Source organism: Linderina pennispora, assembly GCF_002104995.1.
Source record: "Linderina pennispora strain ATCC 12442 chromosome Unknown DL89scaffold_2, whole genome shotgun sequence".
Lineage (NCBI taxonomy): Eukaryota > Fungi > Kickxellomycota > Kickxellomycetes > Kickxellales > Kickxellaceae > Linderina > Linderina pennispora.
In genome coordinates this window covers 951,028-978,686 of record NW_024468250.1, presented here as the reverse complement: position 1 = coordinate 978,686, position 27,659 = coordinate 951,028, and the positions used below count along the sequence as shown (strand labels likewise).

At 51.5% G+C, this 27,659-nt stretch overlaps 16 protein-coding genes across 16 annotated transcripts; 10 read left to right on the top strand and 6 right to left on the bottom strand.

Moving 5' to 3' along the window:
* Positions 1-947: 947 nt before the first annotated feature.
* Positions 948-1,730, top strand: DL89DRAFT_265219 (uncharacterized protein). Its single transcript, XM_040886564.1, has one exon. The coding sequence runs from the start codon at positions 987-989 to the stop codon at positions 1,593-1,595; it is 609 nt and encodes a 202-aa protein (XP_040746398.1). The 5' UTR covers positions 948-986; the 3' UTR covers positions 1,596-1,730.
* A 279-nt stretch (positions 1,731-2,009) lies between these two features.
* On the bottom strand, positions 2,010-2,353 carry DL89DRAFT_265218 (uncharacterized protein). The gene has a single exon (XM_040886563.1). It carries the CDS (start codon positions 2,314-2,316, stop codon positions 2,074-2,076), a length of 243 nt encoding a protein of 80 aa, XP_040746397.1. The 5' UTR covers positions 2,317-2,353; the 3' UTR covers positions 2,010-2,073.
* A 638-nt stretch (positions 2,354-2,991) lies between these two features.
* DL89DRAFT_265216 (uncharacterized protein) lies at positions 2,992-3,679 on the bottom strand. Its single transcript, XM_040886562.1, has one exon. The coding sequence runs from the start codon at positions 3,214-3,216 to the stop codon at positions 3,043-3,045; it is 174 nt and encodes a 57-aa protein (XP_040746396.1). The 5' UTR covers positions 3,217-3,679; the 3' UTR covers positions 2,992-3,042.
* Positions 3,680-4,149: 470 nt separating this feature from the next.
* On the bottom strand, positions 4,150-4,564 carry DL89DRAFT_265213 (uncharacterized protein). Its single transcript, XM_040886561.1, has one exon. The coding sequence runs from the start codon at positions 4,497-4,499 to the stop codon at positions 4,257-4,259; it is 243 nt and encodes an 80-aa protein (XP_040746395.1). The 5' UTR covers positions 4,500-4,564; the 3' UTR covers positions 4,150-4,256.
* Positions 4,565-5,054: 490 nt separating this feature from the next.
* Positions 5,055-5,588, bottom strand: DL89DRAFT_87474 (uncharacterized protein). The gene has a single exon (XM_040892190.1). The coding sequence runs from the start codon at positions 5,527-5,529 to the stop codon at positions 5,224-5,226; it is 306 nt and encodes a 101-aa protein (XP_040746394.1). The 5' UTR covers positions 5,530-5,588; the 3' UTR covers positions 5,055-5,223.
* A 3-nt stretch (positions 5,589-5,591) lies between these two features.
* Positions 5,592-6,195, bottom strand: DL89DRAFT_265211 (uncharacterized protein). Its single transcript, XM_040886560.1, has one exon. The coding sequence runs from the start codon at positions 6,144-6,146 to the stop codon at positions 5,991-5,993; it is 156 nt and encodes a 51-aa protein (XP_040746393.1). The 5' UTR covers positions 6,147-6,195; the 3' UTR covers positions 5,592-5,990.
* A 910-nt stretch (positions 6,196-7,105) lies between these two features.
* Positions 7,106-8,400, top strand: DL89DRAFT_220889 (MFS general substrate transporter; the record flags this gene model as incomplete). The annotated part of the gene is made up of 2 exons (XM_040884480.1): positions 7,106-7,420; positions 7,495-8,400. 2 exons carry the CDS (start codon positions 7,106-7,108, stop codon positions 8,398-8,400), a joined length of 1,221 nt encoding a protein of 406 aa, XP_040746392.1.
* Positions 8,401-8,798: 398 nt separating this feature from the next.
* DL89DRAFT_86833 (putative transsulfuration enzyme family protein) lies at positions 8,799-10,288 on the top strand. Its single transcript, XM_040892187.1, has one exon. The coding sequence runs from the start codon at positions 8,887-8,889 to the stop codon at positions 10,105-10,107; it is 1,221 nt and encodes a 406-aa protein (XP_040746391.1). The 5' UTR covers positions 8,799-8,886; the 3' UTR covers positions 10,108-10,288.
* On the top strand, positions 10,026-11,204 carry DL89DRAFT_86994 (cell division control protein 42). Its single transcript, XM_040892189.1, has one exon. It carries the CDS (start codon positions 10,471-10,473, stop codon positions 11,044-11,046), a length of 576 nt encoding a protein of 191 aa, XP_040746390.1. The 5' UTR covers positions 10,026-10,470; the 3' UTR covers positions 11,047-11,204.
* Positions 11,205-11,976: 772 nt separating this feature from the next.
* DL89DRAFT_290825 (uncharacterized protein) lies at positions 11,977-14,386 on the top strand (the record flags this gene model as incomplete). The annotated part of the gene is made up of 5 exons (XM_040890136.1): positions 11,977-13,119; positions 13,151-13,240; positions 13,293-13,477; positions 13,515-13,824; positions 13,922-14,386. 5 exons carry the CDS (start codon positions 11,977-11,979, stop codon positions 14,384-14,386), a joined length of 2,193 nt encoding a protein of 730 aa, XP_040746389.1.
* Positions 14,387-15,077: 691 nt separating this feature from the next.
* On the top strand, positions 15,078-15,644 carry DL89DRAFT_86739 (uncharacterized protein). The gene has a single exon (XM_040892184.1). It carries the CDS (start codon positions 15,186-15,188, stop codon positions 15,495-15,497), a length of 312 nt encoding a protein of 103 aa, XP_040746388.1. The 5' UTR covers positions 15,078-15,185; the 3' UTR covers positions 15,498-15,644.
* Positions 15,645-16,222: 578 nt separating this feature from the next.
* DL89DRAFT_290823 (uncharacterized protein) lies at positions 16,223-16,532 on the top strand (the record flags this gene model as incomplete). The annotated part of the gene is made up of 2 exons (XM_040890135.1): positions 16,223-16,414; positions 16,443-16,532. 2 exons carry the CDS (start codon positions 16,223-16,225, stop codon positions 16,530-16,532), a joined length of 282 nt encoding a protein of 93 aa, XP_040746387.1.
* Positions 16,533-17,193: 661 nt separating this feature from the next.
* DL89DRAFT_290822 (uncharacterized protein) lies at positions 17,194-18,756 on the top strand (the record flags this gene model as incomplete). Its single annotated transcript, XM_040890134.1, has 1 exon — positions 17,194-18,756. The coding sequence occupies one exon, from the start codon at positions 17,194-17,196 to the stop codon at positions 18,754-18,756; it is 1,563 nt and encodes a 520-aa protein (XP_040746386.1).
* Positions 18,757-19,526: 770 nt separating this feature from the next.
* DL89DRAFT_265206 (uncharacterized protein) lies at positions 19,527-20,386 on the top strand. Its single transcript, XM_040886559.1, has one exon. It carries the CDS (start codon positions 19,612-19,614, stop codon positions 20,308-20,310), a length of 699 nt encoding a protein of 232 aa, XP_040746385.1. The 5' UTR covers positions 19,527-19,611; the 3' UTR covers positions 20,311-20,386.
* A 1,184-nt stretch (positions 20,387-21,570) lies between these two features.
* DL89DRAFT_265205 (uncharacterized protein) lies at positions 21,571-22,121 on the top strand. The gene is given in 2 exon segments (XM_040886558.1): positions 21,571-21,788; positions 21,808-22,121. 2 exon segments carry the CDS (start codon positions 21,669-21,671, stop codon positions 22,033-22,035), a joined length of 348 nt encoding a protein of 115 aa, XP_040746384.1. The 5' UTR covers positions 21,571-21,668; the 3' UTR covers positions 22,036-22,121.
* On the bottom strand, positions 22,112-23,053 carry DL89DRAFT_265204 (uncharacterized protein). Its single transcript, XM_040886557.1, has one exon. The coding sequence runs from the start codon at positions 23,002-23,004 to the stop codon at positions 22,576-22,578; it is 429 nt and encodes a 142-aa protein (XP_040746383.1). The 5' UTR covers positions 23,005-23,053; the 3' UTR covers positions 22,112-22,575.
* Positions 23,054-27,659: the final 4,606 nt, after the last annotated feature.

The following is a 27,659-nucleotide window of genomic DNA, read 5'->3' as shown; positions in this document are numbered from 1 at the left end:
AAATCCATGAGAGCTGATTCCAGGTTCCTGCGCCGAGCCGAGCCGAATTGCTGTTTCAAATGTAGCAGCTACTGAAATATTCCTAGGAATGCCTTTCTCGCCAAATGTCCTGTAGCTACCCTCCGCAGCAGCCATTGCACCAATAGCAGTGGTGGCAGCAGCACTGATCGCTGCATGATATCGCTGGATCGGTGCTGCGACTACCGTTCCATGCTGGTGGCCATACTGCCGGAATGTGGCACTGGCCCATAGCTAATTTGCGGTCTGCTTAGGGAGAAAGATACATAAGCTGACCTTGGGCTAGACGACTCCATGGATCCGAGCTGTGGTGGTGACCCGTATGATGGCCTCATCACAAGTGGGCCGCCTGCCACACTCGAACACCTTGATTCTACTGGCCGCCTTGACTCCCACGATGACTGGCTAAACGGCGGACTGATGGCACTTCTCTCGCAAACTATATATAAAGCGGGGAGCCACCACCTATGTGCTGCATAGGCACCTTGCCTCGGCAGATTCTGCAGCTGTGCATCGCACCGCACTCCATGTGCGTTCAGGGCACCTGAATCATACTTGCTCGACATCGAATCGTATATATGTCATGCCGCTAGGATTGTTCCGTCGTACCCAAGGTAGTGTACTCGCTGAGAATGGTGCATCTTTATCCAGGACTGTGCGTGACTTAGCTAAGGGCTCCGTATCCGCGCTCGGCGTTTGCTTAAATACCTCTTGGTCCAGGTCCTCCTGTTGGTTAATCCTATCAGAGAAGTCCAGTAGTTGTGGAGCCTTTTATGGGACATGAATATGGAACTTAGAAAAAATTGGCTGAGTGATGAAAAGGGGGAGGAGGATGGGGCCGTTCCGGCCCACAATGTTTATACAGGTGGGGACTTTGGATTTACACATGGTGGCGAAGGGCATGGGGTTGCCCGAATGTCAACATCTGTATTCCTTTCCTCAGTTTTTGGTGACTATTATTGTGAACTATGAGTGAAAATATCTTTACCATTGTCAAACGCAAGAACAAGAAGGGCTGGAACATCTTTGGCGGCCACATAGACACTACTTTGCAGGTCAGGATATACGGCCAGCTCGGCTATTTATTGGATTCTCAGCCAACCAAGATTACGCTTTCCGCAGCAATCGGGGGCTACGACAGCGATGATGACGAACGGACCATGTGTGACATAGACATGGCTGCAAATACAACAGCCACAAACTACGAACAGGTGCTTTTGGTAGCAGAGTCAGAAATTCATGTTTCTGGATTTGCCGCAATCCTCGGGCCTGGTACACGGATTGACGCAAGAAATCGAGTCAATAATAGTGGTTGGAAGTTTACGGATGCATCAGGCACCAAGTACAAATGGACTATCGATAAGTGTGCAAAGCTGTGGAAGCTGCATGATGGCAGTGGCAACGCTGTAGCGGCATTCAATGAAGGGCTCTTTGATACACAAGGGCTTGGGCATTTGTCGATGCCAGCAAGTACTGATCAAGAAATGATGCATGTTATCTTGATTACATGGGGTCTGGTGGCCAGAGGTGCTATGAATAATGTTGTAAATATGCTGATGGATCAGGGCATGGTATAGTCTCAAGGTCCGTTTATGGTGAACTAAAATTGTCCACAGCCCTTTCTTTTTGTCTAATATAGGGCTGACCAACTCGTGCAGCACAATAAATGTCTCCTACTCGCTGTCCTCTCTTCTTTTGGCTTTGGTTCTGCCAATATATTCTTTGATGTCTCTATCGCATAAAACTCCACTTATGCTTATCGATTTTCTGTGAGAGAAATATACGCATGTACAAGCATTGCCAACACATGCGTATTCTATACACCTTTTGTCTTATCCCTCGCTCTCTACTGGCCCTTATTTCCTATTGCCTCGCACTCTTGGCCCACACACAGATCATTGTTGATACCAGCGTACTGAGAACCTGCAGTCCTAATTGCTTCTGCTTTTGGATGTATATAAAGCATTGACTTCGCTGTATAAACAACTCTCGCAAGGGTAGACACAATCGTATTTACAATATCTAACATAACGCGTATATGCAAACCATGCATCTCTAGATGCGGCTGTATGTATTAACCCGGTAGAATGTGCCGGTGTATCCACCACCAGTGGTCAGCGCACCGAGGGCGTCAAAGGCGCTGCCACCCTTGCCAGCATCGAGGACCCCTGTCTTGTTGCCGTCTGTCAGCGTGTCGTTGGTGGCAGTGGTTTTGAGGGTGTTGGTCTTGTCCAACTTGAAGAAGAGCTTGGCTAGTCTGTTCTTGGTAGTGCCGGTCGTTTTCTCTGTCAATGTCATTTTTGGATCGAATGTGTTGTAGATGTAGAGGATTGGTTGTTTGGTGAGGAATCGGCTGAGCTGACTGGTTCTGCGTGAGCCTTTTATACGGATAAAGTGTGCTGTATCTTGGCACACATATCTACAATTCTGTGGCACAGGACATTGATGCACGTTTCTGTGACAAAGCAAACCATGAAGCTGATAGCTAACCCGTATTCTTTTGCCCCAAACGCAGCGACGGGTATGATATTCAGATCTTTGAAGTCTTGCGGCCACGGGCAATCCTACTTTTTGCATTGCCCCAGAAATCAAGGGGTGCATATCTGAGTTTTCCTGGAGAGTCTTCCAGCTGGCTTAGCCCCGTGCACATGCTACCTCTGCTGACACGCAATGAGTCAGTTGTGCCAAGACCTATTTTTTTTTCCTTTTTTTTGCCAGGGATGGGTGTCGGGTGGCTGCTGGCTGCGGCAGAGCTGACCAGAATCATGCTGATACACGTCGGAAAACAGGCACAAGGTATTGATGTACCCGGTGCTTTCCTGACAGACAAAAGTTTCTTATCTCGAACTGAGGTATTTCCGCGATATAGTGCATGGGCACTTGGCGCAAGACCCATCGGCTGTGTTTTTGTCTTTCCCAGCCGGAACGCCTTTTGTAGCAGTCCAACACCATTCAGGTCTCGCTGATCTTTCCATAAGAACATTGATTTGGAATAAATACATCTCTATAACTATACAGAATTGCCTACTGCCTAGAGTAGTATGATGGTCCGTTGCTGGATCCAGCGCTGCCAAGGGACCCGGCCAGGTACTCAAGAGTATCGAAAGGGTTGTTGCCCTCGCCGGCGCTGCCGATCTTTGAGGTGAGGACAGGCTTGTTGACGGTAGTGTGCTTGTTGGAGGAGCTGTAGAGAGACATTGTTGATGATAGTGAAGGGGCTTGGGGAAAGAACTTGGCGAAGGAAGCTTTACTTGTTGTCGTACTGCCTTGTTGTCTGGTGTATATGATATGGATTTGAGAATGCCTCTGTTCGATACTCACATTTTATACTCGATCCAGTCGGCATGAAGCTTTTGCCAAGACAGCCTTTTACTGCCGCCTTCAGCCCCACGATCGAGTCACCCAACATACCTTCATACCTACAAAAAATCATCACTAGTGTGTATGCGGTGCGGCGCAGCTGCAAAGGAAATCCTGCTTGAAGCCTGCCGTCCGATAGAATCTTGGCATAAAAATGAGCCTTCCAGATCCTGCTGTAGTATTCATGTAAAAGTGTAGGTAGGCCAAGTGTGGATTTTGTCGTATTCAAGCGGTATGAAGGATCGTTCTTGGCGTTTTTCCCTCCAAGAGAAATTTTCTTTCTGAAAGCAGCAGGACCCAGCCAGTTTGTCAAACAGATACAATACGTTCTGAGCTGTTTGGTTTTCGCTTCAACTTTAAACGATACTCCAGACACATTAGCCTATCTATTGTGGCAAGCCCACAGTCATTCAAGACCAACGATTATGCAGCACGGCCAATTCAGGATGACGAATCAGATTCGTCAGTTGTTGAGGCTGTATAGCAAGTAATGCCGTAGGTACTTCTCTCCGTTCTGCTCGCCAGTCTGTTGAAGTATACCACCTTTGAAATAAAAAAAACTACATCACAAATCCCAGAAACCAACAAGCACTGCATGCTATAATGTATGCCGTGTGTGCTCAGTTTTTATCAGAGGGTCCTCTGTCTGCTCACATTGCGTGTCCTGCTGAATCTGGATATCTCTGCCAATAGCACAGGCCCATGCTTTTCACCTAGTGCGCACGCACTGCAGAAGGTTTTCCTATCAGAGTCCAGCTCGTGCATTTTTGGCTCATCGAGAATCAGTGATTTTACAATTAGACTAAAAGCTATGTGTAAATGGGGTGATATTTGCAATATTTAACATGAAGCATATTTACAAGACACACAGGGCTGGATTATTGATGGGTGTACGTGTTTGTCTTGTAGTATGTGCCAGTATATGTTCCTCCGTTGGTCAGGGCATCGAGGGCATCAAAGGCGCTGCCGCCCTTGCCAGCATCGAGGACCCCTGTCTTGTTGCCGTCTGTCAGCGTGTCGTTGGTGGCAGTGGTTTTGAGGGTGTTGGTCTTGTCCAACTTGAAGAAGAGCTTGGCTAGTCTGTTCTTGGTAGTGCCGGTCGTTTTCTCTGTCAATGTCATTTTTGGATCGAATGTGTTGTAGATGTAGAGGATTGGTTGTTTGGTGAGGAATCGACTGAGATGACTGGTTCTGCGTGAGCCTTTTATACAGATCAAGCGTGTTGTATCTTGGCACACATATCTACAATTCTGTGGCACAGGACATTGACGCACGTTTCCGTGACAAAGCAAACCATGAAGCTGATAGCTAACCCGTATTCTTTTGCCCCAACCACAAAGATTGATGTTTGGCACAGGTTCAAGGTCCTGCGGCCACAGGAAATTCCATTCTTGACATTACCTTCAGAAATCAAGGGGTGCATATCCGAATTTGGGGAGGGGCTTCCGGCTGTATCCGCCTCCCTAGCGCACATGCCACCTCTGATGACACGCACGGTGAGTCAATGATGCCAAGACCTTTTTATTTCGCAAAATGGAGATCCTAGGTGGCTGCTGGCTGCGGCAGAGTTGACAAGAGTCCTACTGATACACGCCGGAAAACAGATACTTTGCACTAGCATGTTTGATGCATAACTGTCGAGGCAGTCTCCTATCTTGGGGTTGAGATACTTTTGCGAAACAGTGCACAATAGCTCTGGCCTCATATCCACTTGCTGCGCCTTGGCCAAATCCAGCCCGAATACTTTTTCTACATGGCAACGTCACCTGGAGAGTTTTCACTGAATAATACACAAATATATTCGGTTTGAATCGATACAAAGTTGATTAAAGTATAAAGTTATATCTATTGCTGCGCGTAGAATGTCGGGCCGCTGCTGGATCCGGCGCTGCCAAGAGACCCGGTCAGGTATTCAAGAGCGTCAAATGAGTTGTTGCCTTCACCGGCGCTACCAATCTTTGAGCTGAGGACGACCTTGTTGGCGGTAGTGTGCTTGTTGGACGAGCTGAAGAAAGACATTCTTGGCAGTTGTAGGGGAGGGGTTTGGGTGGGGTGTTTTTTTAGTATCTTGACGTTGTCTGGTGTGAATGATATGGATTTGAGAATGCCCACGCTTGACATTCGCCTTTTTATACCCGATCCAGCGGCCATTCTATTTTTGCCAAGCCAGCCGTTTACTGCTGTTTTTTAGCACCACTAAGACATCTCACAATATATTTGTTTTTGCGAAAATCGGGTTTGGGGTGCGTGGTGCGGCGCAGCAACAGAAGTTTCGCATGAAAAACTGGATTTCCGATAGAATCTTGGCACGGAGATTGCAGTTTTCTTCCGATCAAGCTGGGGTTGTTTTCTTTAGGGGAAAAGTAAGAAATATGGCAATTATGTCAGCGTCAGGCTGTAGAACCAGGGGTGCTCTTGGCGTTTTTGCCCTCCAGGACGATTTTAGTTTCCGGGCAAAGGCTGATTCAGCTAGTTTGTCACGCTGATTATGTACATTCTGAGCTGCTATGTATCTCCTCCGGTTTTGAAAGTACCATGAGCATACGAATCCGCCTATTTTACCAGGTCCTTTTCACCCTTTTGGTTGATGACTAGCGGGCTGGTAATTTATCTCAAAAATGCGTGCTGTCTCCTCGCTTCTGACCTGGATAGCGCGCGCATTGCTTGATTTTCGCACGAGCCACTGCCCAGGCAAACACTACATCGGCAACGCCTCCAGATTTTTCATACCCAGAAATATGCCCGTTTCCTGAACTGCCTCCACTCATTACTTCCGCAGCACTTTCCTTGTGGATCCCGACACAGCCCACATTGGCCGTGCAATCCATAGCTTTTTTCGCAAATTTTTTAATCTCCGATTCCAGATACTCCAGCCATTCATCATGCAAATTAGCTGATGCTGTAATCATCCACATACCAGGGCAGGACATCCATAGTTGGCGTTTCCTGCACAGAACATTTACAAGCTCATCATTGTCATATGCCTACTCGACAGCATGGACTATTTGTCAGCAATGTTACAGATAATGACGTCTACATGAAGTGCGAGTCACACAGGGGCATTGATCTGTTGGTATGGCAGCATAGACAGCCGTCTCTGAGTCACTTATTTCTGGATTTAGAAGCACGTCGTGTGTGAAAGTACTCGTGTGTTGGCAATTTCCGCATCCAGAGTATCTGAGGTGTTTTTTGCGCTGGCCACTCTCAGAAAAAAAACTGGCTTGAAGCAAATTGTATCCTCAGCGAATACTTGTAGCATACGATAAAAAAAATAAGCCCGATTGACCAATATTCCCTGTTTATTCTCCGTTTGGGCCGTCTCGGGCCGTCGGAGTGCCCGTCGTGGGTAGAATAAAAAAGGACGGCGGGATTTAGAAAAATTATTGTAATAGCACGCTTGTTCACACGCAATGGCGTTCAAGCCGGGGGTCGATCTTTGCATCTAAAATGTGCGGCTCCTGTGGGCTGCCAAAGCAGGTTGTTCCGTGCCAGGCAAAGAGGCAGGAATCAAGGGAGGACAGGTGTGATAAAGATTGTTTCTGGCGCATAAATACTGAAGCTTCCCACTCCGAACTCTCAAATATACAAGCTCCTTGCCTATTTCTCTTTGTAGATACTTGCAATGCACAGCAGTAAAGCACACCCGACAGAGCAAGCAGCTCCTGGTATCCAGCCGGTCAATGAGAAGCATATTGGCACGCCAGATCAGCCGACTAATACAGCACCAATGGATTGCACCAGCGAGTTCCCCAAATACACTCGCTACGGCGTCCTGGCCAGCTGCTTCATACTGACGGGGCTTTCCTGTGGGTCCCTCCATGCATGGGGAGTGCAGCAAGAGTACTTGACGGCGCACGATTTTGCCAACGACCCAGGACGAATCAAGACACTGAGTTATATTGGCACACTGATGTACTTTGGAATATACATCTGGGGCATGTTGGCGGGCTGGCTGGCCGAAGTGTGGTCATATAGGATGCTATGCTTTATTGGCGTTGTCTGTTTGGCAGTTGGTCCGCTCGCGGCGTCTTTTTGCAGTGAGGTAAGAAGAAAACATGCATATCTAAGGGGGGCATTGCAGGTAAAGGGCCACTAATCGCTAAATGAACTTGATAGCCATGGCAGTTTTGTCTTACCCAAGGGATAATTTTCGGACTGGGCTGCGGCCTCGTATACAGTCCTGCATCGACAGCCCCAGCGCGGTGGTTCACGAGACGGCGCGGCATGGCCACGGGCCTAGCGCTTTCGGGCGTGGGCGTCGGTGGGCTGATAATAGCGCCACTGACCGAGTTCCTTGTCCGGCACATCGGAGTCCCCTGGAGCCAGCGCATATCTGCGATGTACACGATAGTATTTGGTGCCATCGCGTGCTACTTTGTGCGCGTGCCGTTCCAAGACAAAAGCCGCACGCTGCGGAATTTCGACTGGAAGGCGTTCCACGACCGGCGGTTCGCAATACAGGCCCTGATGGTGTTTTTCGCCACGGCAGCGTATCTTGTACCGGTCTCGTATTTGCCGCAGTTCTGGACCAGCCATGGGGTGGGGGCGGAGACGGCGTCGGTGATGATCGCCATATCGAATGTCTCCAACGCCGTGGGGCGGCTGGCAATGGGCGTGGCGGCGGACTACATCGGGGTGTTGAACTCGCTGGTGCTTGGCGTGGGCTGCTCGACAATTGGTGCTCTAGTCATTTGGCCGTTTGCTACCAGCGTTGGCTCGGGGCTGGTGATGGGGATTATTTACGGATTTGGCTCCGGCGGATACTGGACTCTGGTGCCGCTGGCGGCAGCCAAGCTGTTTGGCATTGATAAACTGGCCAGCAACACAGGCATATTCTACACGCTGTCGGCGCTGAGCGCGTGGATTGGTAATCCGGTCGGTGGCGCAATTCTGGCGAACTCCAGGCACGGCTCGCAATACCTCGGGATGATTATGTATGTTGGGGCGCTGTGGGCAGTGTCGTTTTTCTTTGCTTCATACAACAGGCTGTCCTACTCGCGGCAGGTGTTTGTCAAGGTGTAGAGCCACTGGCATATTGTTCATTTGCAGTAAATTCGGCGTCTTTGAGCGGAAGGTGTGCTGGCATGAGCCGAGCCACCCGGGAACTGTGCTCTTTTCGGACTCGGATCCCACAGCGCAGCCTGCGCCTCATCCATGCACAGACGATGTGCTGTCGCTGAGCCGAGGGTGTGAATGGCGAGAACGTCGCACAGATACCTAAAAATATACAATGGAGATCGCCCCTTTGTTGTCCTGACGTCTGCGGATTCGAGCCCTCCCAGCAGGACAAGGGAAGGGAAAAGGGAATAGGTGACTGAGTAGTACTCTGCAAGGCCTGCAGCAAAAACAAAAGTCTCAGCGTTAGAGTGCGAGTTGGGATGAGGGGGAGGGCAGAGGCGGTGGGTATAAAAGGCAGAGGCGGGCGTTTCGTCAGCAGGAGCGGCACTAGCATTTTCCTTCTCCTTCAGTTGTATAAACCAAGAAGCCAAGCCCAGAGACACCACCCCCATGGTTGAGATCAAGAACCCTCTGTACGATACTGCGGCGCCGTCCACGCAGGCTCTGCACGCAGCCGACCACCTGCAGGTGACGCCGGACGTGGCCGCGCCAATCACGGTGTCGACCATCTACGAGTACTCCTCTGCCTCGGTCACCGCCAACAACTACGGGCCGGACCAGCGCTACGTGTATGCGCGCGAGGGCACAGCTACCACCACCAAGGCGGAGGCAGCGCTGAGCACGCTGACCGAGGGCCACGCGGTGCTGTACGGCTCGGGGCTGACGGCGTCGCTGGCGGTGCTGGTGGAGCTGAAGCCCAAGAAGATTGCAATCGGGCACGCGTACTTTGGCGTCAAGAAGGTGATTGAGCAGTACCAGGGCCTGGTGCCTGGCGTGCAGGTGGTCGGGGCCGAGTGCGACTACGCTGGCGTTGATCTGGTGTGGATTGAGTCGCCGATCAACCCCACCGGCGAGGTCCTCGATATCGAAAAGTACGCGCTGCGGGCGCACGCTGCGGGCGCCAAGCTGGTGGTGGACGCGACGTTCGCGCCGCCGCCCATCAGCTACCCGTTCCGCCAGGGCGCTGACATTGTTGTGCACTCGGCGACCAAGTACATGGGCGGCCACAGCGACCTGCTGGCGGGCGTGGTTGTTGCCAAGGATACCAAGACAGCCGAGAGCCTGCGGTACGCGCGGTACATTCTGGGGCTGAACGCGGGCAACCTGGAGGCCTGGCTGCTGCTGCGGTCGCTCAAGACGCTGCCGGTGCGGATCACGCAGCAGTCGGCGACTGCCAAGCGCATCGTTGCGCTGCTGGAGTCGCACCGCCGCCTGGCTGTGCATACCGCCTGCCACACGCCCTCGGCCGAGCAGACTTCGGTGGGCAAGGCCATCCATGGCGTGCAGCACGCGTCGCTGCAGCAGATCTGCCCGCCGTTCGACGTGGCCCGGCAGCACCCGCATGGCTTTGGCGCTGTGTTTGCCGTCAACTTCCGCTCCAAGGAGCAGGCGCTGTTTGTGGCCCGCCATCTCAAGCTGCATGCGTTCGCCACGTCGCTGGGCGGCGTTGAGTCGCTGGTGGACTGGCGCCATGGCTGGGACGTCACTGCCGAGCCGACGCTGCTGCGCGTCAGCGTGGGTCTCGAGAGCTACGAGGATCTGGCTGCCGACTGGAAGCAGGCGCTGCTGGCCCTGGACGACCACGAGCGGAAGCAGGCTGCCAAGCTCTAAACCATTTTTCACCTATTGTAAAGTGTGCAATATATAGCAATCGAGTGTGTCACAGACTACCGAGAGACAAAGCCGGGCGCCAGCTTGTTGACAGTTGGCTTTTCGTGCTGCCAGACACTATTGCACAAGCAGCCATTTTTCGCCCTTCTTTCCCCCCTTCTCATTTCAATTTCTCAGTCCTTGTAATTTTCCTTTTTCCTTTTCTTTTTCTGCCCAAGCATATTACGGCCTCTCTTGCTTCCTCCCTCCCTCTCCCTACGAAGTCGGCCCTAAAAAACTGTTTGGACGCATTTTTCCTCTCATCTATTTGTGTGTTTTCTCGCGACTTTTATAAAACAAGAAGGAAAAAAGGCTGGTTGCAGAATGCAGACGATTAAATGCGTGGTGGTGGGCGATGGCGCGGTGGGCAAGACATGCCTGCTAATCTCATACACGACCAACAAGTTTCCGTCCGAGTACGTGCCGACGGTGTTTGACAATTACGCGGTGACGGTAATGATTGGCGATGAGCCGTACACCTTGGGGCTATTCGACACGGCGGGGCAGGAGGACTACGACCGCCTGCGGCCGCTGTCGTATCCGCAGACGGACGTGTTCCTGGTGTGCTTCTCGGTGACGTCGCAGGCGTCATACGAGAACGTGCGGGAAAAGTGGTTCCCGGAGGTGCGCCACCACTGCCCGGGCGTGCCCTGTCTGATCGTGGGCACCCAGGTGGATCTGCGCGAGGACCGGGCGACGCTGGCGAAGCTGGAGGGGAACCGGCAGCGCCCGATTTCGGTGGAGCTGGGAGAGCGTCTGGCGCGCGATCTGGGCGCCGTCAAGTATGTCGAGTGCTCGGCGCTGACGCAGAAGGGTCTGAAGAACGTCTTTGACGAGGCCATTGTGGCAGCGTTGGAGCCGCCTGTGACGAAGAAGAAGTCAAAGTGTCTGGTGCTCTGAAGAGGGCAAAGATGTACCACCGTCCCCCCCCTTCCTTCTCAACTTTGTTATTTTTCTTCATAAGCTGTCTTTTGTCCTCTCTCTCCCCTCACCGTCTTCACTTCCTCCCCCCCTTCTCTGGAGCAGAGCTGCGTGTTGTTTTGTCATCTGGACATGGGAAACCTCTGGACATGTACGTAAGGGGGGCTCCATTCCCCCTTTTCCTCTTTCTTTTCTTTTCTTCTCTTTCTCTCCCTCTTAGCCTCTATTCGATAAATTCTACATTGCAAACCCAGCCCGGTGTGTTTTCAAGAGATATAGAAAGGAGGTACAAATAATGCGAATTTTTTTACGCGGTTCATTGTGTCCATGGAACCAGTGGGCTGCGTCCTCCCCCCAAACACGTCAACATGGGCTGGTACAACGAAGCGCGGTCAATCTCAGGTCGCTTGCTCCACTGTGGCCCGTGGAACTCGCCACGTCCTTTTTGGATCCCGTGAATCAGAACCTGGGGAGGGGAAATAAGCTTGAGCGGACCTTCATTTTTTTTTTTTCGATCGGCAGAGGACGGTTCTGGTGTCAACAGAGGATTTCAGTCCAAGAACAAGAAAAAAAAAAAAACGTGATTACATCACCCGTTCAAATTTATGCGCTGGCCATATGGCCTGCACAGCGTGACCTTCGAATATTGGTCGCAGCCCCTCCTCTAATCCCGGCTTTCCCGGCCAGAAAGGGGGCATGTCTGGTCAGGTGGCCCCGATGGGAGAGGGGGTGGGACTGAGCACGCACCAAGGGGAGACCTTTTAAAACGGGGCTCAGGGGAGCTCCTGTGCTGCTCTTCGTGGTATTTTTTTCGTCCTGCTTTATTCATCAGTAAAAGCGCAGACAGTATATTCCAACAAACAGGTATTATTTTATTGTATTCAGACTCCCTAAACGCCTTACTCCATTATGAAGCTCGTAGCTCTCACCCACCTGCTGCTACTGCTGGTGCTGGGGCATTGCGGATACGCGCGTGTTGAGCGCATGGTGCCGGGCGACCCGTACACGGTCGGGTACTCGGCGCGTGGCATGCTAATCGACGGGCGGCCGCGCATCCTGACTGCAGCAACAATCCACTACCCGCGCAGCACGCCGGCAATGTGGGACAGCCTAATGCAAAAGGCCAAAAGGGGCGGCATCAACACCATCGACACATATGTGTTCTGGAACATGCACGAGCACACCAAGGGCCAGTATGATTTTGCAACGGACCGGGCCAACCTCCCGCTGTTTCTCGAGACGGCCAAGCGCCACGGACTGTTCGTGGTCCTGCGCATCGGGCCGTATGTCTGCGCCGAGTGGAATTACGGCGGATTCCCGCACTGGCTGAGGCACGAGAAGGACATTGTGTTCCGGACCTGGAACGAGCCGTTTTTGCGCGAAATGAAAAGGTTTGTTCAAAAGACGGTCGAGGTCACCAGGGGGTTTTTGCCCGAGCACGGCGGGCCGCTCATTGCCATGCAGATCGAGAACGAGTACGGCGATAAGGAGTGGCGGATGGGCGAGGACGGGCACAAGTACGCAAGGTGGTGCGGGGAGGTCGCCGGTAGCTTCAACCTGACGGTGCCGTGGATCATGTGCAGGCAGTACTCGGATGTCGACCATGTTATTCCGACACAGAACGACTTTTACTGCGACCAGTACCTAGCCGACTTCCACCGCAAGCACCCGGACATGCCCGACATGTGGACGGAGATGTGGCCCGGGTGGTTCCAGCGCTGGGGCGAGGCCGCGCCGCACCGGCCCATCGAGGACATCGCATATGCGGTGGCCAAGTGGTATGCGTACGGCGGCACATACGTCGCCTATTACATGTATCAGGGCGGCACCAACTTTGGCCGCACCTCAGGCCCGTTCATCATGACATCCTACAACTACGACGGGTTCATCGACGAGTACGGGCTGGAGAACTGGCCCAAGTACCTGCATCTGGCCGACCTCCACAACCACCTGATCGATGCCGAGCACATCCTGACTGCCAGCAATGTGCCGGTGCCCGAGCGCCTAGGAAAGAACGCCAATGCTCACGTCTACGGTGACGACGACGAATATGTGGCCTTCCTGGTCAACGCCAACGCCCCAGGAAAGCGTCTCGGCAGTGTTCCGCGGCCAGCCCTACGACTTGCACCGCTGGTCCGTGACCCTGGTCCGCAAGGACAAGGGCAGCAAGCCCGTGGTCCTCTACAATACCGCCCGGCTCTCCAAACGCGTGCCGTCGCGGCCAGCGCCATCCAGCCAGCTTTGAGCCGCTGCCCGCGTCGCTCCTGCGGCTCGACGAAATGCATGTGCGCAGTGTTGCGCTGCCCAACAAGATGGCATACCACAGCGAGACGCCGCTGGAACAGATCGAGCTGACCCACGACACCTCCGACTACCTGTGGTACCGCACAGAGATTACCATCCCCAAGCAGTGCCGCAAGGGCAAGGACGCGCAGATTGTGCTCAAGGACGCCGGAGACCTTGTCTACGCTTACATCGGCGACTCATATGTGGGCATGGCGCATGGCCGGCCACGACACCCTGGCCACCTTCACCATCGACATTCCTGCGCACGTGCTGACCGCCGCCCCCGACTCCGCCCCCCTGACCCTGCTCTCGCAGACCATGGGCATGGCCCACAACCAGTACAACATGGAGGCGTATACGCGCGGCCTGCTCGGCGCAGTCTCGGTATGCGGCATCGACGTCACGCGCAACGGCTGGGCCATGCAGCCGACGCTGGAGGGCGTAAAGGAGGACCCGCCGGTGCCCGACCACGTGATCTGGCACCCCTACTCGGCCCAGAAAACGGCGGGCAGCCGCCTGCGCTGGTATGCCATTGAAATCGACACGGGCAGCGCTGCGTGCCCACGAGCCGTCGCGCTACGCCATCGACCTGGGGTCAATGACCAAGGGCCATGTGTGGGTCAACTCGCACCACCTGGGCCGCTACTGGACGCGCCGGGCGCCCGAAAAGCGCGACCACCGCCCATGCCAGGTGTGCGACTACGGCGGCTGGTTCTGGCCCGACAACGTGTGCCGCCAAAAGTGCGGCGAGATCTCGCAGCAGTACTACCACCTGCCGCCCGGCTACCTCGACATGGACAAGAGCATGCTGTATGTGCTGGAGGAGGTGTCTGGTGACCCGGAGAAAATCGCTATTGTGCGTAGAGTCTCCGAGTCGCCTGAGCGCCACGCCCCCGAAGCCCCCGAGGCCGCCCATGGCCTGGCCTACTATGCCACTTGGCTTGCCGCCCTGCTGGCTGCTTCCTGGGCCCTGTGCAGGGTGTACAGTCTGGCTGTCAGGCGTCGCGGATACCAGCCCATTGCCGACCAGTAAACCAGCCCGCTCTTTTATTATCTCAGAATGCCGTTTCTATATCTTTTGGATGTATTTCCGTATGGCCATGGGTGGGGGTTTCTAATCTTGCTGCACCACGGGCATTCGTATTTTTCTGCATTGCTTCTCGCGTCTGCGATATTTACCAAAATCCCCCTGTCAGAATGCCAAAGCCCGGGATGGCTTCCTGCGGGGCTGCAGTGCTGTACTCCCAAGCCTCCCTTACCCGCTGTTGCGTCTGAGCAACAATCCCTTTCTTTGTTGTGCCTTCCATGAATGTGGCCCGGCCTTCCCTCCACCGGCGCACGTACAAAAAGGGCGTACCTCCAGTGGGAAAATACAAACTACATGCCCGTGCCTCCAATTGCCTAATGTGGCCCGCCTCATGGTTGCCCGTGATGCATTGTCAATATACAGATGCCCCATTCAGGCTTGTATTTGCTTTTTTTTTCCAACCATACAGCCTGCATACCGCTGCTGGGAAACAGCTTGCGCGAAATGCCGAATGTAGGGCGCTCGTACATGCGAATTGCGCACTCTACCGGTATTCAAACACCATTCCCGGATATTGTTGTATCTTGACACCACATTCTTTATTCCTTCAGCTGCTCCCTATTGCCCATACAAGTGGCCAAGCAGCATCTTGGCTGAAGAAAAAGAAGCCAAGCCTGCAATAGGAGCGGCTCTGGGAATCTAGCCCAGCCACGCCCACCATATATAAGAACCCAGCACCACCCAGGACACCTCTGTCTTTGTTCAGACAGTTAGCTTTTTTCTTCCTTTCACATACACTATTAATATGCGCTTTGCACTCGCTCTTACTGCCCTTGCTGCCCTGGCTCTTGCTGCCCCGCTCACTGTCCGTGACGACAAGAGTGCCGAGGCTGTGCTCCCGATGGTTACCGGTTCCAAGGATTACGGAACCTTGGAGTCCAATATCAACACCTTCTTTGCCAACCTGGGCGGCTCCGATGACCCCGACAAGTCGCAAAGAATTACTGACACTGCTAAGAAAATCCAGGACCAGCTCCAGGCCTATGTCAAGAGCAAGGCCCCGGCCCAGCAGGCTGCTATCTGGGCCGAGTCGGTTCTGGCGCCCCTGCTCACCTAAATACCCTTGGCTTAATTCTGCTTTCCGTAGCTTGGTACTTCCTGATAGTCGATTTTCAATTATATCTGTTGATAACTAATTGTCCCTAAACCCCTTTTCTTGGGAGAACAGGAACCCCTTTTCCAGACCTATCGGAGCTATAGTTTACAGCAGCTTTCCTTGTGCTCGCCCCCACATGTATGTCTGCTGCCGAATGCAGTGTGGGACTGTTCCTGTCTAAATCATGCTCCTCATGTATGCGAATGGACCTAACGGAGTAACTCCGCAGCTCGGGGGGAGTTAGCTTTGACCAACATGGTCCGTTTTATAACTCTGATTGCACAGCACAGAAAGAAAGAAAAAAACATGGTCCCGTTTTATAACTCTGATTGCACAGCACAGAAAGAAAGAAAAAAACATGGTCATGCCGAGCAGCAATACCTTCTCCGCATGTCTCTCACTACTGTTTCGGAATTTATTATCCACCCGCGCTACCGATCCGTACGTAATTTCGGTCAATTTCGTTCCTACGCATTTCTTTCGCCCTACTCTGCGCCTGGCTAACCAATTTTTTTGCTCTGCCAGCCTGCTGACCTATATGAAGGCTGCTGTCGGTCCTGACTACCAAAATCAGTTTTGAGTCTCTGTAACGCATGCTCCTCCCCCGTCTTGAAATCTCCTACACAACTGCCTGCTTCTTCCCTTCCTTCTGAACTCTTCCAATCCAAAAGCCCACTTAGTGCAAAATGCGTCTTACCCTTGTCCTTGTCGCCATCGCTGCCGCTGCTACTGCCGCCCCGCACAGGTTCCAGCGCCGCGATGTCGAGGCGGCCAAGGCCTTCCTGCCGCTGATCAAGGGCAGCGCAAACAACGAGGCGCTGGTCTCCAACATCAACACCTTCTTCGAGCATCTTGGCAAGACCGACAACGACATAGACGTGGCACAGGACTGCCGAAAACATGAAGGATCAGCTCAAGGCCTATTTCAAGAACAAGACCCCGACCCAGCAGAGCGCCAACTGGGTGTACTCGGTCCTCCTGCACCTGGTCCAGTAAGCAAAAGAAAGAAACCCCAGGATCCACCCCAAGCCTGTCCATTCACTCGTGTTATCTCCAAGTTCATTTCTAGAAGTCTTCCCGACAAAAATAAATTCCTCGTTTCTATTTTTGCACCAACGCTGTGATATCGAGAAGAGTCTCCTAAAGTAGCGAGGAGAAAAAGTTGGGCTGGCTGACGGCGGCCGGCGTTTGCACTCTCACTGCCAAGCGGTATCCTGGCTCTTGGAAACGCGATCCACAATGGATTGCCCAGCTAGAAAATAGAATCCTACAAAGAGGCTAGGATCGCCTTTTGCAGACCTCCCATCTAATGACCGTTTTGCGTATATGCCTTGTATGCGCAGATATCCCAAAGAGCCAAGCCCACTGCGCGCGCCTTTCACCGCATATCAGCCCCTCCACTATTGTAATTGCCCAGATCTCCTCAGCCCTGCCCATCAGGACTTGCCAAGCCCATTCGCTTCAATACCGCTGCCTTTATAATCTCCACCATGCTCCTCAACCTCTCTCAGCTGCCTCTCCATTTCGCAAAGCCACTTTCATCCCACTTGCATTTTCATCGGCATCAACTACACTTCTTTCTTTTTTTTTTGCATTTGCTACATTATTCTCATCACACATACACAACAGTCGCATTATCCCATTGCATATTCCAGAGATGGCTTCCGATAATCCTGCCTGGGAGGCTGGTGGCTCCAGCTACAAAATTCGCGTCGGCGCTGTTACCGCTATTTGTGTGATCTACGGTGTGTTTGTTCTCGTCACAATGGCAATGTTCCTGATACAATCGGCAAGAAAAAACATCGATCTGTCAAGGCGCTCGATCGTGCTAGTCACGCTGCAGGCCGCCGGCGCGTTCATGGTCGGCACCATTGCGCTGGCCCACACCGCTTTAAAAGAGGTCCCCTGCTTTATCAGGCTGTGGATGGTTAACCTTGGCTTCATCCTATGCATGACCGCACTGTTTGCGCGCGTTGTGCAGTTCATTGTGGTGTCCAGGACGCACATGCTCTACGGGCAGCTGCGCCGCTCCACTTCGGTCGACCGCACATCCGCCGATAGCATCAGCTCGGAGAAACCGCTTCTAGGCGACCTGGATGTACACGAAATGAAAGCACTGCCGCCGCTGCAGAATTCAGTCTACAAGAGAATGCATCGGTATATGAAGCTGCACAGGTTTGTGTCAAACAAGGCCCTGGCCATCTTCATCGGCGCGGTGATGCTGGCTGCAATTGTGCTTACGTTGACAATCAACCTCACCAACAAGGACTACTCGCTGAAGCCCATGAGCACGGACTGCCCAATGTACTGGGGCATGGTCCCAGTCATGGTCATCATTGCAATCTACCTCCTGTTCCTTAACCCGATCCTGCTCACACGTGTGTGGAGAATGCACGATGCGTATGGAATCAAGGTGGATCTGATCGTCTGCGAGGCGACTGGCCTGATTGGGCTGGTGATGTTCCTGATCTGGGAGCTGGCACTCGGCGACCTGCACACGCGCTGGTCGGGTCTGTTCTTTGTCTGGGTCGCGACCGTGATGATGCATATCTCGGCTGTCGTGGTACCGCTGGTGCGCGCCATGAAGAATGCCCACGTCATTCGTATCCGCATGCGCCACGGCCGACTGCCAATTGAGATGGTGGTTAGCGAGGTCGAGGACATGCGGCGCGAATTTGTCGACATGCTCAATTCGCCGCCCGAGTACTGCAAGTTCCGCGAGTTCACTGCCACGTGCTTCTGCTCCGAGTTCACAGCCTTCCTCGACGAGTACCAGGAGCTAAAGATCCAAACCATCCTGGCTCTGCGCCGCATGCACGAGTACCAGGAAATCGACATTTACAACGTCCACTACCCGCTCGACAAGACTAGCTTTTACAGCGACGACAGCAATCGTCCCCCGACCCCGATCAAGAAGTGTGTGCAGTCCAGCCCCACCATCAGCATCCTGGGTGCTGTGCGTGCTGCATTCCCTCGTGCTAGCTTCGACTCGACCACGCAGTTCCCGGTTCCAGTCATGGACCGTCTGGTCACGATTTTCTCCATGTATGTCAACGAGGAGTCGTACATGGCCCTGAACCTGCCGCTAGTTATTATTGAGCGTGTACGCACCCGCCTGGAGTCCAAGGACCTGTCACTCGTCCTTCTTGATGAGGTCAAGGAGGAGGTTATGGTCATGCTGTACGCGGATGTGTTTGCCAGATACCGCAGGGAGATGTAGGCTCTCTCTCGCTTAGCAGCGTTTGGAGAGGATAGCTTGTTTTAGGTAGTTCACTGTAAACATGATCTGCTCTCACTTTTGGAAAGGGTTGTCTCTACAAAGATCATCTCTTGCACGGCTGATGTTGCACTCTACGACGTGTTTCTGATTTGTTGCTGCACACTGCAATGCTCCAACTGTTTCCTCATCGAGCGCTGCTTCTAGAAGTTGACGATTCTCTTCTTGGAAGCGCTTGCTTCGTGGTATTTTTAGATGCTGTGCCAAGATGTGGTGCCATCAACTGCTACTTTTTGCAGCGACAATGACAGTATCTGAAAGAAAAGTGGTCTTTTTGAGAAGTGAGTTGGCGATTAATTTAGAACAGCACGCCCTTTGACGTGTGTGCAGCCTTTATCGACTGCATGTGTATGACTGAACTGAGGAAACCACCATCACTATCCTTTGTAATAGTTTCTATGGCGGTAGTGCTGGCCAAATGTTCCTCGCTGATATCCTCAATCGCACATGATCTGAAAATAGGGATCGACATGCGGTCTCCTCAAAGGGTATCCTTTGCAAGTGTGCGCCAATGCGCAGCATCTAAAATTAGCTTTCCTTTTCCAGAGAAATTTAGCTGTGCCAGTAAAACTAACGCAGGCTTGGAGATAGCTGCTGCTTTTGAATGAGAGGATGGCATGGTAGACATTTACCTCTACAGGGCAATGGCCAGGTATAAAATCCAGGCAGTACTGGTGCGTCCTAAACATAAGCAGCATTGCGAAAACATCATCCAGGCATTCCCATCTGTACAACTTACCCACGGCAAGCACTCATCAACAAGCACAAGAACTCTGCTAACTCTTATCTTCACCTACCATGCGCGTTTCCTTTACCCTTGCATTTACCATCTTAGCGACGCTGGCCGCCGCTGCCCCTATCGACATCGAACCCAACCCCAGCGATGTGGAAGTGGCCTCTGAAGTTACTAGCACTGCGCCTACTGCCACATCCGACAACAGCGCACCTTCCCTGACGACGGCAACTGACGCAGCTCCAACTCCCACTGGCTCGGACTCTGATTCTAATGCTCCTGTAGCTGGCGACTCCGCCGACTCCCCTATCGATGAGCTTTTTGAGGGAGCCAGGGCGGTTGGATCCGTCGATGGGGTTGATGATGCTATCAAACAGCGTGAGGATGACCCTGGCAAGACATTCAAGCCTATGCCCAACATCATCAGTTTGCCCCCGAACGCTGTCGAGGCAATTATCGGAAAGCTGCTATCCAATGCGATCAACAAGAGCCAGTCCTCTTTCGCCAGGCGTAATGTGGCCGACGATGATGAAGACAGTGATCTTAGATACACACTGGCTGAGTCTCTGTATAACCACGCGAACCAGCGTGGCGGGAAGGTCTCCAAATGGGGCAAGGAGCTTGGTCCGGACCTGACCATCGAGCTTATCGATACAGGCCTTCAGACAGGAATCAATGCGGCTGTTGACGCTCATAACCAGGCCGCTGCTAGCCGACTTGCACGGCGGTCATACCTCGTCCCCAAGCGCTATGAGTACTTGTAAAGCGTTGTCACACGTTCTGAATCCAAAGATGTGTGCCTTTTGGGCGCCACATGTGGGACCGCTGTAGAGACATTCAGGGGTTAAAACTGCGTGCATAAACAAGGTGCATGTGGTTCATAATAAACATTATGTTATTCAAAAGACAGCCTGGATATAGACAAGTATAGCCCTGTCCTTATGTGTTTGATATGGTGCAGAGAGCATTCTCCCATCATACCTTCACTCTATGCAGGAACAGTGATCAAGAGATTGGGCATGCCTGGGTGACCAGCGCTCTGTAAAGCGGCCAAGAAGTTGGAATGCGACAAAATTATTTACCGTCGTCTGTGGTCAATGGCATCCTGGTGGCCAAATATACCATCCGCTCTACTGATGACGCCGATGCCTTGAACAGCTCCCAATAAGTGCCAACAACCCAGAACTGTGGACAGGGGGACTGGATTGTTTGCCAGCAGACCTCGGTGACTCAGGTTCTTGCGGTATTGCGGAACGGCTGCCAAATCCTCTGTTTCGATTTTTATGTGTATACCGCAAGAGTACTGACAAAAATGCGTGTTCCGAGTTGATCACTGATGGGCAATCGGCGTCCAGAATGTGAATATCTGACCAATACAAAGCCTGTGGAATGTGTGAGCGTAAAGGCGGGGCTGGCGAGTAGGAGAGAATGAGGCGCGGATCACTCACCTCGCAATTATGAATTCATAGCGCCAGTGTCTGTGCATCCCGGAACAGCAGTGTGGAAGCAAAGGGGCGCGCCAATCCTCTCCGCTGCCTGCCAATGAACACCAATCGTCGGCGTTTTCGGGTTCATTCGTATACTTACCGACTCCCTAGATATACACCCACGATAATCATTGCACAACATTGAACGCTCGTTGATACATGTCTTTTTGGTGAGAAAGCCATTCATGAACACGGCGTAGCTAGTGTCCGGCAAGCAATTATTACGAGATCAACGTGACACCAGCGAGGGTAGCCCATGGAGGATATCAGCTGGCTGTATGTTGGGCCGCAAAACCACAAGTGGGGCGGCATACAGATCACAGCACTGGCCGCCCAGAGAGAGGAGAGCGCAGGTGTAGAACAGCTATTGAGGGTGCCAGCATCAGGCATGCGAGAAAAACAAGCCGCTATAGATCCACAACGGCCAGGTCACTGAAGGAGCGCGTGCAAAACACCCCGGCCATGACAGATATAAAGGGGCTTGATCAAGGATGCAGCTGTCCTGATGGCACCAACAAACAAAAACTACTTCTACCCTTACCTCTCTGCTATTCACCTTGTCAGAATATCTCGCACCCGATATCTATCCCTCTTGCAAGTTTAGCTGCACCACTAGTCCGGAAATACCTTCAGCCATGAACCTCACCAACTTCGTCGTCACCACTGCTGCTATTCTCGCCTCAACTACTCCGTGTGTTGCATCCCTCCCTACTGCAGGGGCCACCACCACGTCTTCGGGAGTCCCTACTGCTGTCGTATCGGGTTGCGCCAAAGGCTTATGGCCTGGAGTTCTGGGCACAGCGTAAGCGCGACGCTTCCGCTGATGACGCAGTTGCTATGCATCGCGGATGGGATTACTGGGCTCAGCGCAAGCGTGATTCTGGTGTCCGTAACATGGTTGCTATGCAGCGTGGTTGGGACTATTGGTCCCACCGCAAGCGCGATTCGAGCGCTGTAGCTGACGCTGACAAACTCCGTGGATGGGACTACTTTGGCCAGTAAATGCAATCAGTCTCTAACAACCGGGACTCCTCTTTCCTTTCGTACAGATAATATTTAAAAGTGAAATAGGACATGAGCGTAAACAGACAAAGGGAAGGAATAAAATGCATAGTGCCCCAAATGTACAGCTTGGTAGACTTTGGGAGGGGGATATCGGCAGCTATATATATGAGCTGTAAGCTGTAGCCCTCATCTACCGAATGAATCAATCGGCTTTTGAAGTAAAAGTGCAATTGCCATAAAAGGTGCGAAGTTGCTCTTACAAGCGCCCGCTTGTACAATTGCGCATATATGAGGACCTTGGCGATCACTATTTGCCATTGGCGACGATCGTTTTTTCCTCACACTGCTAGTGTAATGCTACACCGTGGGTCATGTAAGCCCGGAGCATCTTACGGAGATAGGTGCTAGCCCCCAGTCAACTGGATTGCGAGCTGTCTGCATTCTCATACTCAGCCACTGGCTTTCTCGCAGTTTATACGAGGTCTATGTTCCGTGATACCATGGTAACAATAAATAAGCGTGTTTATAAGCAGGCGTCTACTGCATGTACAGGGTTGTTGCGCCAATTTGCGTCAGTGGTGTAAACGCCATATCGAGTTCGAGCGCCATATCATTCCCGGTATCTTCTGGAACCGCGTGTGCCACACGAACTGGTTCGGCGTCGGAACGAGAGCCATCCTGGGTAGCAATAGTTAATGTCTGGTCACACAGCAGCTCACGTCTGCCGTCCCTGTCTACGCATGGCAGAGCTGTCCTCAACACTGGCATGGGCTCTATATTTGTTTTCTCGTTCACCAACGTCGGGTTAAGGTGCTCATTTGCCGAATTGGAAAACTCCTGTAACTGTCTCTCGAGCTGTACTACGTCTGCGTTTGTGCGCCAGTACCTATCCCGCTGTTCTTGCTCCAATGCAATCGCCCGCTTAACAACGCTGCTGCATATGCCTTCAGTTGTTTTGTTCGACATGATAGATAGATGTGGTGCGGGGGTTAAGCAAATAGAGTACAGATAAAAGACAGGCTATTGAGCATGTATCACAATTTCAGCTTATTCTTCACAAATCCAAATGCAATACGATTGTTATGGATAGTAACATTTAAGCCAAACTTTTTGTCTGTCTTTGAGCATCAATACTCCTGTAAGTGGCCAGAGCCATTGGCAGTGCTCTACTTTCCAAAACGGACTATTTGCCATAAACATTTGGTACGGATGATTCTTGATAGGAAAGGCCCATGCATCGATTCCTCGGTTTATATTTGTTCCAGGCAGCGGGGTTCCGTATAGATTGTGAAGGGTACCAGTGCTTACGGCTAAGGCTTGCAGATTTGCAGACGCTCTCCCTTTCTTATTTTAGTACTGGTTACAAAAACATGCTTTTACTCGCTGAGCGTTTTCTGCGCCAGTGCGATACCTGCATGGGTTTTCTGGGATTCCGCAACTCGATCGTCAGAGCTGTTATGTACGAGACCCGTGTAGCTATTTGCCAGTCTCAAAGGTGACCTGTAACACAGTCTTGTCATGGCTGGAAACGCTTTTGTAAGCCCACGTGCAGAATGAGGATGTTGGATGCAAGTTCTCCACTCATCAGTGCTTACCACAGCAAATTACAACAGCTAATATGACTTTTGCTGCGCTGGTTGCATTATTGCCCCGATCCCATCTCAGCCACAATTGGCCATTCTTCAAACTAGCTCCCTCTTCACCAGCCGCCTCGATTTACAGGCCACAGTTAGATATAGGCATGGAATAGCAAAGACAAAGGAGAGTTGAGAGGAGAAGCGTTGGAGTCTGAGGAGCAGTCGGTCAATATCTTTTATCCTCGATTGCACTAGGCATTTTGTTTGTCTGATGCAATTTTTAACTTTTTGTTGAAAGGTAGCTAATAATGGTGTCCGGTATCCAGCAGGTGCACGTAGGTCGGTTTAGCAGTATGACCTAACTAATAAAGCTTGTCAGCCTTGGCATAGCATGTCGGTTCCCTAAACGCGCTAAACCTCTCTCAACGCTCACTTTTTGTTCCTTATTAGCTTTGTCGTTAATTTTTCTATGCTCAAAGTATCCAGCGCTCTTACTTTTATATGCATACTTTTCGTTCCAATGTTCCAGTACTCTATATACAAGTTTCTAAGCATGCTTATCAGCCGTTTTATCGACCATCCGGCACGGCTTTGTCAGCTGGGCATTTTTGCTTTCAATGCTGAGAAACTCTTGTACCTTTTCCATGCACACCTTTGGTTTGTCAAGGCACATCTCGGCCCAGTTGGCACCTTGTTTCGACTCCCAAGCGTTCCTCAGCATCGCCAGCATGCTTTGACCCCATTACTAGGTGCCTCTAGATAATATTGGTATGGGTCGTTTCCGGTAACAAGCCCCACTTACTGTCATCAACCCGCGCTTTCTCCACCCGAAACTGCTCAGCAATTTTGTCATGTGGACTAGTTGTGGCCAGCTGGCCCAGAGTATCCTGTATATCAGGCCCTCTAGCAGCCTGTAGCCGCTGCTTGCTGCTGTAGGTCTGCTTCCCCTTGACCAGCCGGTAAATAAAACATGAATAATAACAGGAATGGTTGCATCCAACACACCCAAAGATGAGAGCAGGCCAGGCTGAAGAATAGGGTATGTAGTATTCATATCCAATATACAGAACTCTTTATTTCTTTTACTTAACCAAATAAAATGATTCTAGTGGACAGTCGGACACTTTTGGACTATAAATTCTTGTATAGTAGTAAAAAAAAGTAAAGCTCTTTTAAGCTTCAGCGCGAATTTGGGTGACTTGCTCTGTAAACTCCTTTTGATCCTGTGTGGCATTTGATCTCATCGGTGAAACCAGGGTGACGAGCTGGTATTGTAGTGGTCACAGGTCTCTACTAGATATCTCCATTGGTTCAGTGCAAGAGCTGCTCTCATTGTCGGTTGGCCTGATAACTTCCATGGCGTCATCATGGTGGTCATCACCGACTGCGCAACACTCTTAGGATATTTATTTATGAGCACCTATTGTGGTGATCACACCACAGTCACTCAAAGCCAATGCTTATGCGACTCAGCCGATCACAGATGATGAGACTGATTCATCACCCTAGGCGAGGCCACATAGTTAAGGCTATAAAATAGACACCGGATCACTCCAGGAGTGACCTGGGAGGAATCATCTCTTCTTGTTTAATAATATCAACTGTCCCTATCAATTGATTAGTGCCTGGGCGAGTAGACGAAGCTCGTGACCTTTAAATAGGGTCGCGACATTGGTAGCATCACCCAAGTCCCTTATTCTGTCCTCAGAACTATCGTCTACGTCCACTCCATTTTTCAGCACCATGAACAACAACGCTAACCCGACCTCTGAGCAGCAGGAGGCCCAGTTCAACCAACTCCTGCAGCTGCTGAACGAGCATCCTGTCCTGGGCGATCGTCTCGTGGGCTATATCCAGCAGAGGATGGACAGCCAGAACCAACCAGGAGCAGTGACAGTCCATGCCAACGAAGCACCGAATATTGAACCATACGACATGGTGACGTCGAATGTTACCTTTAAGAATTGGGGAGATAAATGGTCAGCGTACATGGACACAATGCAATCTGGCACGTTGCCTCAAAAGGCGTTGTACTTACGAAATGCAGTAGTCGGACAGGCCAAGACGATGATCGACGCGCACTTAAGCCGACACCCGGGGCGGCAGGCTTTGATCATGGCCACACCGGCGTTCTTCATTGCAGAATTCAAACTCAATGCTTTCGCGTCCTGACCACCTGTATGTCTTCCGACACCGCTTGATTGAGCTGAACCAGCGGGGTAAAACTCTACAGCAATATATCGCGGCGGAAGCAGAAATCGTAGGCGGCAGCGATATCGCAGACATTGAGCGAATTTCGTATTTCCTGCATGGGCTGAATCCTAGTCTCTATAAAGCGCTGGTTCGGAAAGCGCCTACTGAGTTTGTAGAAGCACTACGGCTAGTCAACAATGCCGATGTGTTAGAACAGACAGTAGCAGAGGCTACGGGGTTGCAGCCAGCAGCAACTGGCGTATCCAGTCTGCCAGCTCAACCAGAACCAATGGAAGTTTCTGCGGTATACACGAAGGGTAGCTCGATCATTTGGATCAAGGTCGGTTCCATCTCGGTACCCTTGGCCAAGGACCACCCCACATGTAAGCAATGGCTACGTGCACAACGCCGTTGCTTTGCTTGCGGTGATCCTGGTCATGTTTCGCAGAACTGCACCAAGAAGCCGGGGAAAAGGTGCAGGGCAGCAGTGACGGATTCGCTGTTGCCCACACCAGAACTGCCAGCCCTGAACTTTGACTCTCGCGAGCCAGAGGGGGAAGGCAGGTCACCCGCAGATGATCTCGACGAACATGTTGATGACACTACATTTGATCCTGGAGGATCAGTCACCAGCGACGATGTGTTTGTCGATGCCTTCCAAGACTGGTCACATTTGGATCAGCCTTGGGATGAATCGGATGCCAGTAGCCCAAAACGTCGGTGTAAGTCATTGATTGATGATAAACCGACAAAAAAGGTGAAGATCGTGCAGTTATCCTCACTGCAGATCGGGTCAGGAACTAGGGGGGTCATTCCTGGACTTGTAAATTTTAGTTATTTGCAATTTTGTTAGATAGATATTTGAATAATCGTTTTCAGAACTATTTTTTGCTACTAATTATTTTTTCTATAGTTATTATTTGTTATTGTGTCCAGAATGTTTTTGTGTGTATAATTGATTTTAAAAATACAAATATTTTTTTTTGCCATTTCACCCAAACCGCCATCGGCATCTTGGAAAAGTTTCAGTGAACATAATTTCAACCAGAAAGAAAAACTTTGCATATTTGGGGTTAATTATCATTGGGCAACAAAAGTCAATATCTCAATAGATGTGGCTAAGCAACCACAAGGAAATTATGTTCACTGAAACTTTTCCAAGATGCCGATGGCGGTTTGGGTGAAATTTTTATTTCACTGAAATTGCTAATAGTTCCAGCATGCATAAATAGTTAATGGGCAGATAAGTGTCTCTGTATAACCCCCTAGACCACAGCTCATTGGCACGGTTCTCGGGCGCCCAGTCAGAGCGTTGCTGGACTCGGGTGCCACTACTTCATTTGTCAGCCGAAAGCTAGTATCAGACTTGGGCCTTAAAACAGTCCAGGAGTCTGGATATTCAGCTGCTTTGGCTGACGGTTCGGTGCGCCAGATCTCAGTCTCGGTGCACTTTGACCTCGTGGTGGGTGCATTATGTGTTCCGGTTACGGCATTTGTGCTGCCGTTGAATCGAACAGACATCATACTTGGCTACGACTGGTGGTTGGAAAACCGGTTAACTCCCGATTACCAGTCTAACCAGTGGATTCTAGAACACAATGGCTCACGCTCAGAGATCACGGTTACTACGGCGGTACCGGAATCAGTGATTAGCCTGAATGGCTTACACCGTATGGTTCGGGACCGGAAAATATTGGACGCATGGGTTGTGCTGTTACGCCAACCAGCAAACCCAAATGGCGTAGAGGTGGTCTGCCAGGATCGAGAACTTGAGCAGACGATATAAGAGTTCGAGTCACTATTCGCGCCAGTGATAGAACTGCCACCTCACCGGTCAGTCGAGCATTCTAT

Coding starts and splice junctions, on each gene's coding strand:
- DL89DRAFT_265213 (XM_040886561.1), bottom strand. CDS start 4,499: ATGACATTGACAGAGAAAACGACCGGCACTACCAAGAACAGACTAGCC.
- DL89DRAFT_86994 (XM_040892189.1), top strand. CDS start 10,471: ATGCAGACGATTAAATGCGTGGTGGTGGGCGATGGCGCGGTGGGCAAG.
- DL89DRAFT_265216 (XM_040886562.1), bottom strand. CDS start 3,216: ATGTCTCTCTACAGCTCCTCCAACAAGCACACTACCGTCAACAAGCCT.
- DL89DRAFT_265205 (XM_040886558.1), top strand. CDS start 21,669: ATGAACCTCACCAACTTCGTCGTCACCACTGCTGCTATTCTCGCCTCA.
- DL89DRAFT_265204 (XM_040886557.1), bottom strand. CDS start 23,004: ATGTCGAACAAAACAACTGAAGGCATATGCAGCAGCGTTGTTAAGCGG.
- DL89DRAFT_86833 (XM_040892187.1), top strand. CDS start 8,887: ATGGTTGAGATCAAGAACCCTCTGTACGATACTGCGGCGCCGTCCACG.
- DL89DRAFT_265218 (XM_040886563.1), bottom strand. CDS start 2,316: ATGACATTGACAGAGAAAACGACCGGCACTACCAAGAACAGACTAGCC.
- DL89DRAFT_265211 (XM_040886560.1), bottom strand. CDS start 6,146: ATGAGTGGAGGCAGTTCAGGAAACGGGCATATTTCTGGGTATGAAAAA.
- DL89DRAFT_87474 (XM_040892190.1), bottom strand. CDS start 5,529: ATGGCCGCTGGATCGGGTATAAAAAGGCGAATGTCAAGCGTGGGCATT.
- DL89DRAFT_265206 (XM_040886559.1), top strand. CDS start 19,612: ATGCGCGTTTCCTTTACCCTTGCATTTACCATCTTAGCGACGCTGGCC.
- DL89DRAFT_86739 (XM_040892184.1), top strand. CDS start 15,186: ATGCGCTTTGCACTCGCTCTTACTGCCCTTGCTGCCCTGGCTCTTGCT.
- DL89DRAFT_265219 (XM_040886564.1), top strand. CDS start 987: ATGAGTGAAAATATCTTTACCATTGTCAAACGCAAGAACAAGAAGGGC.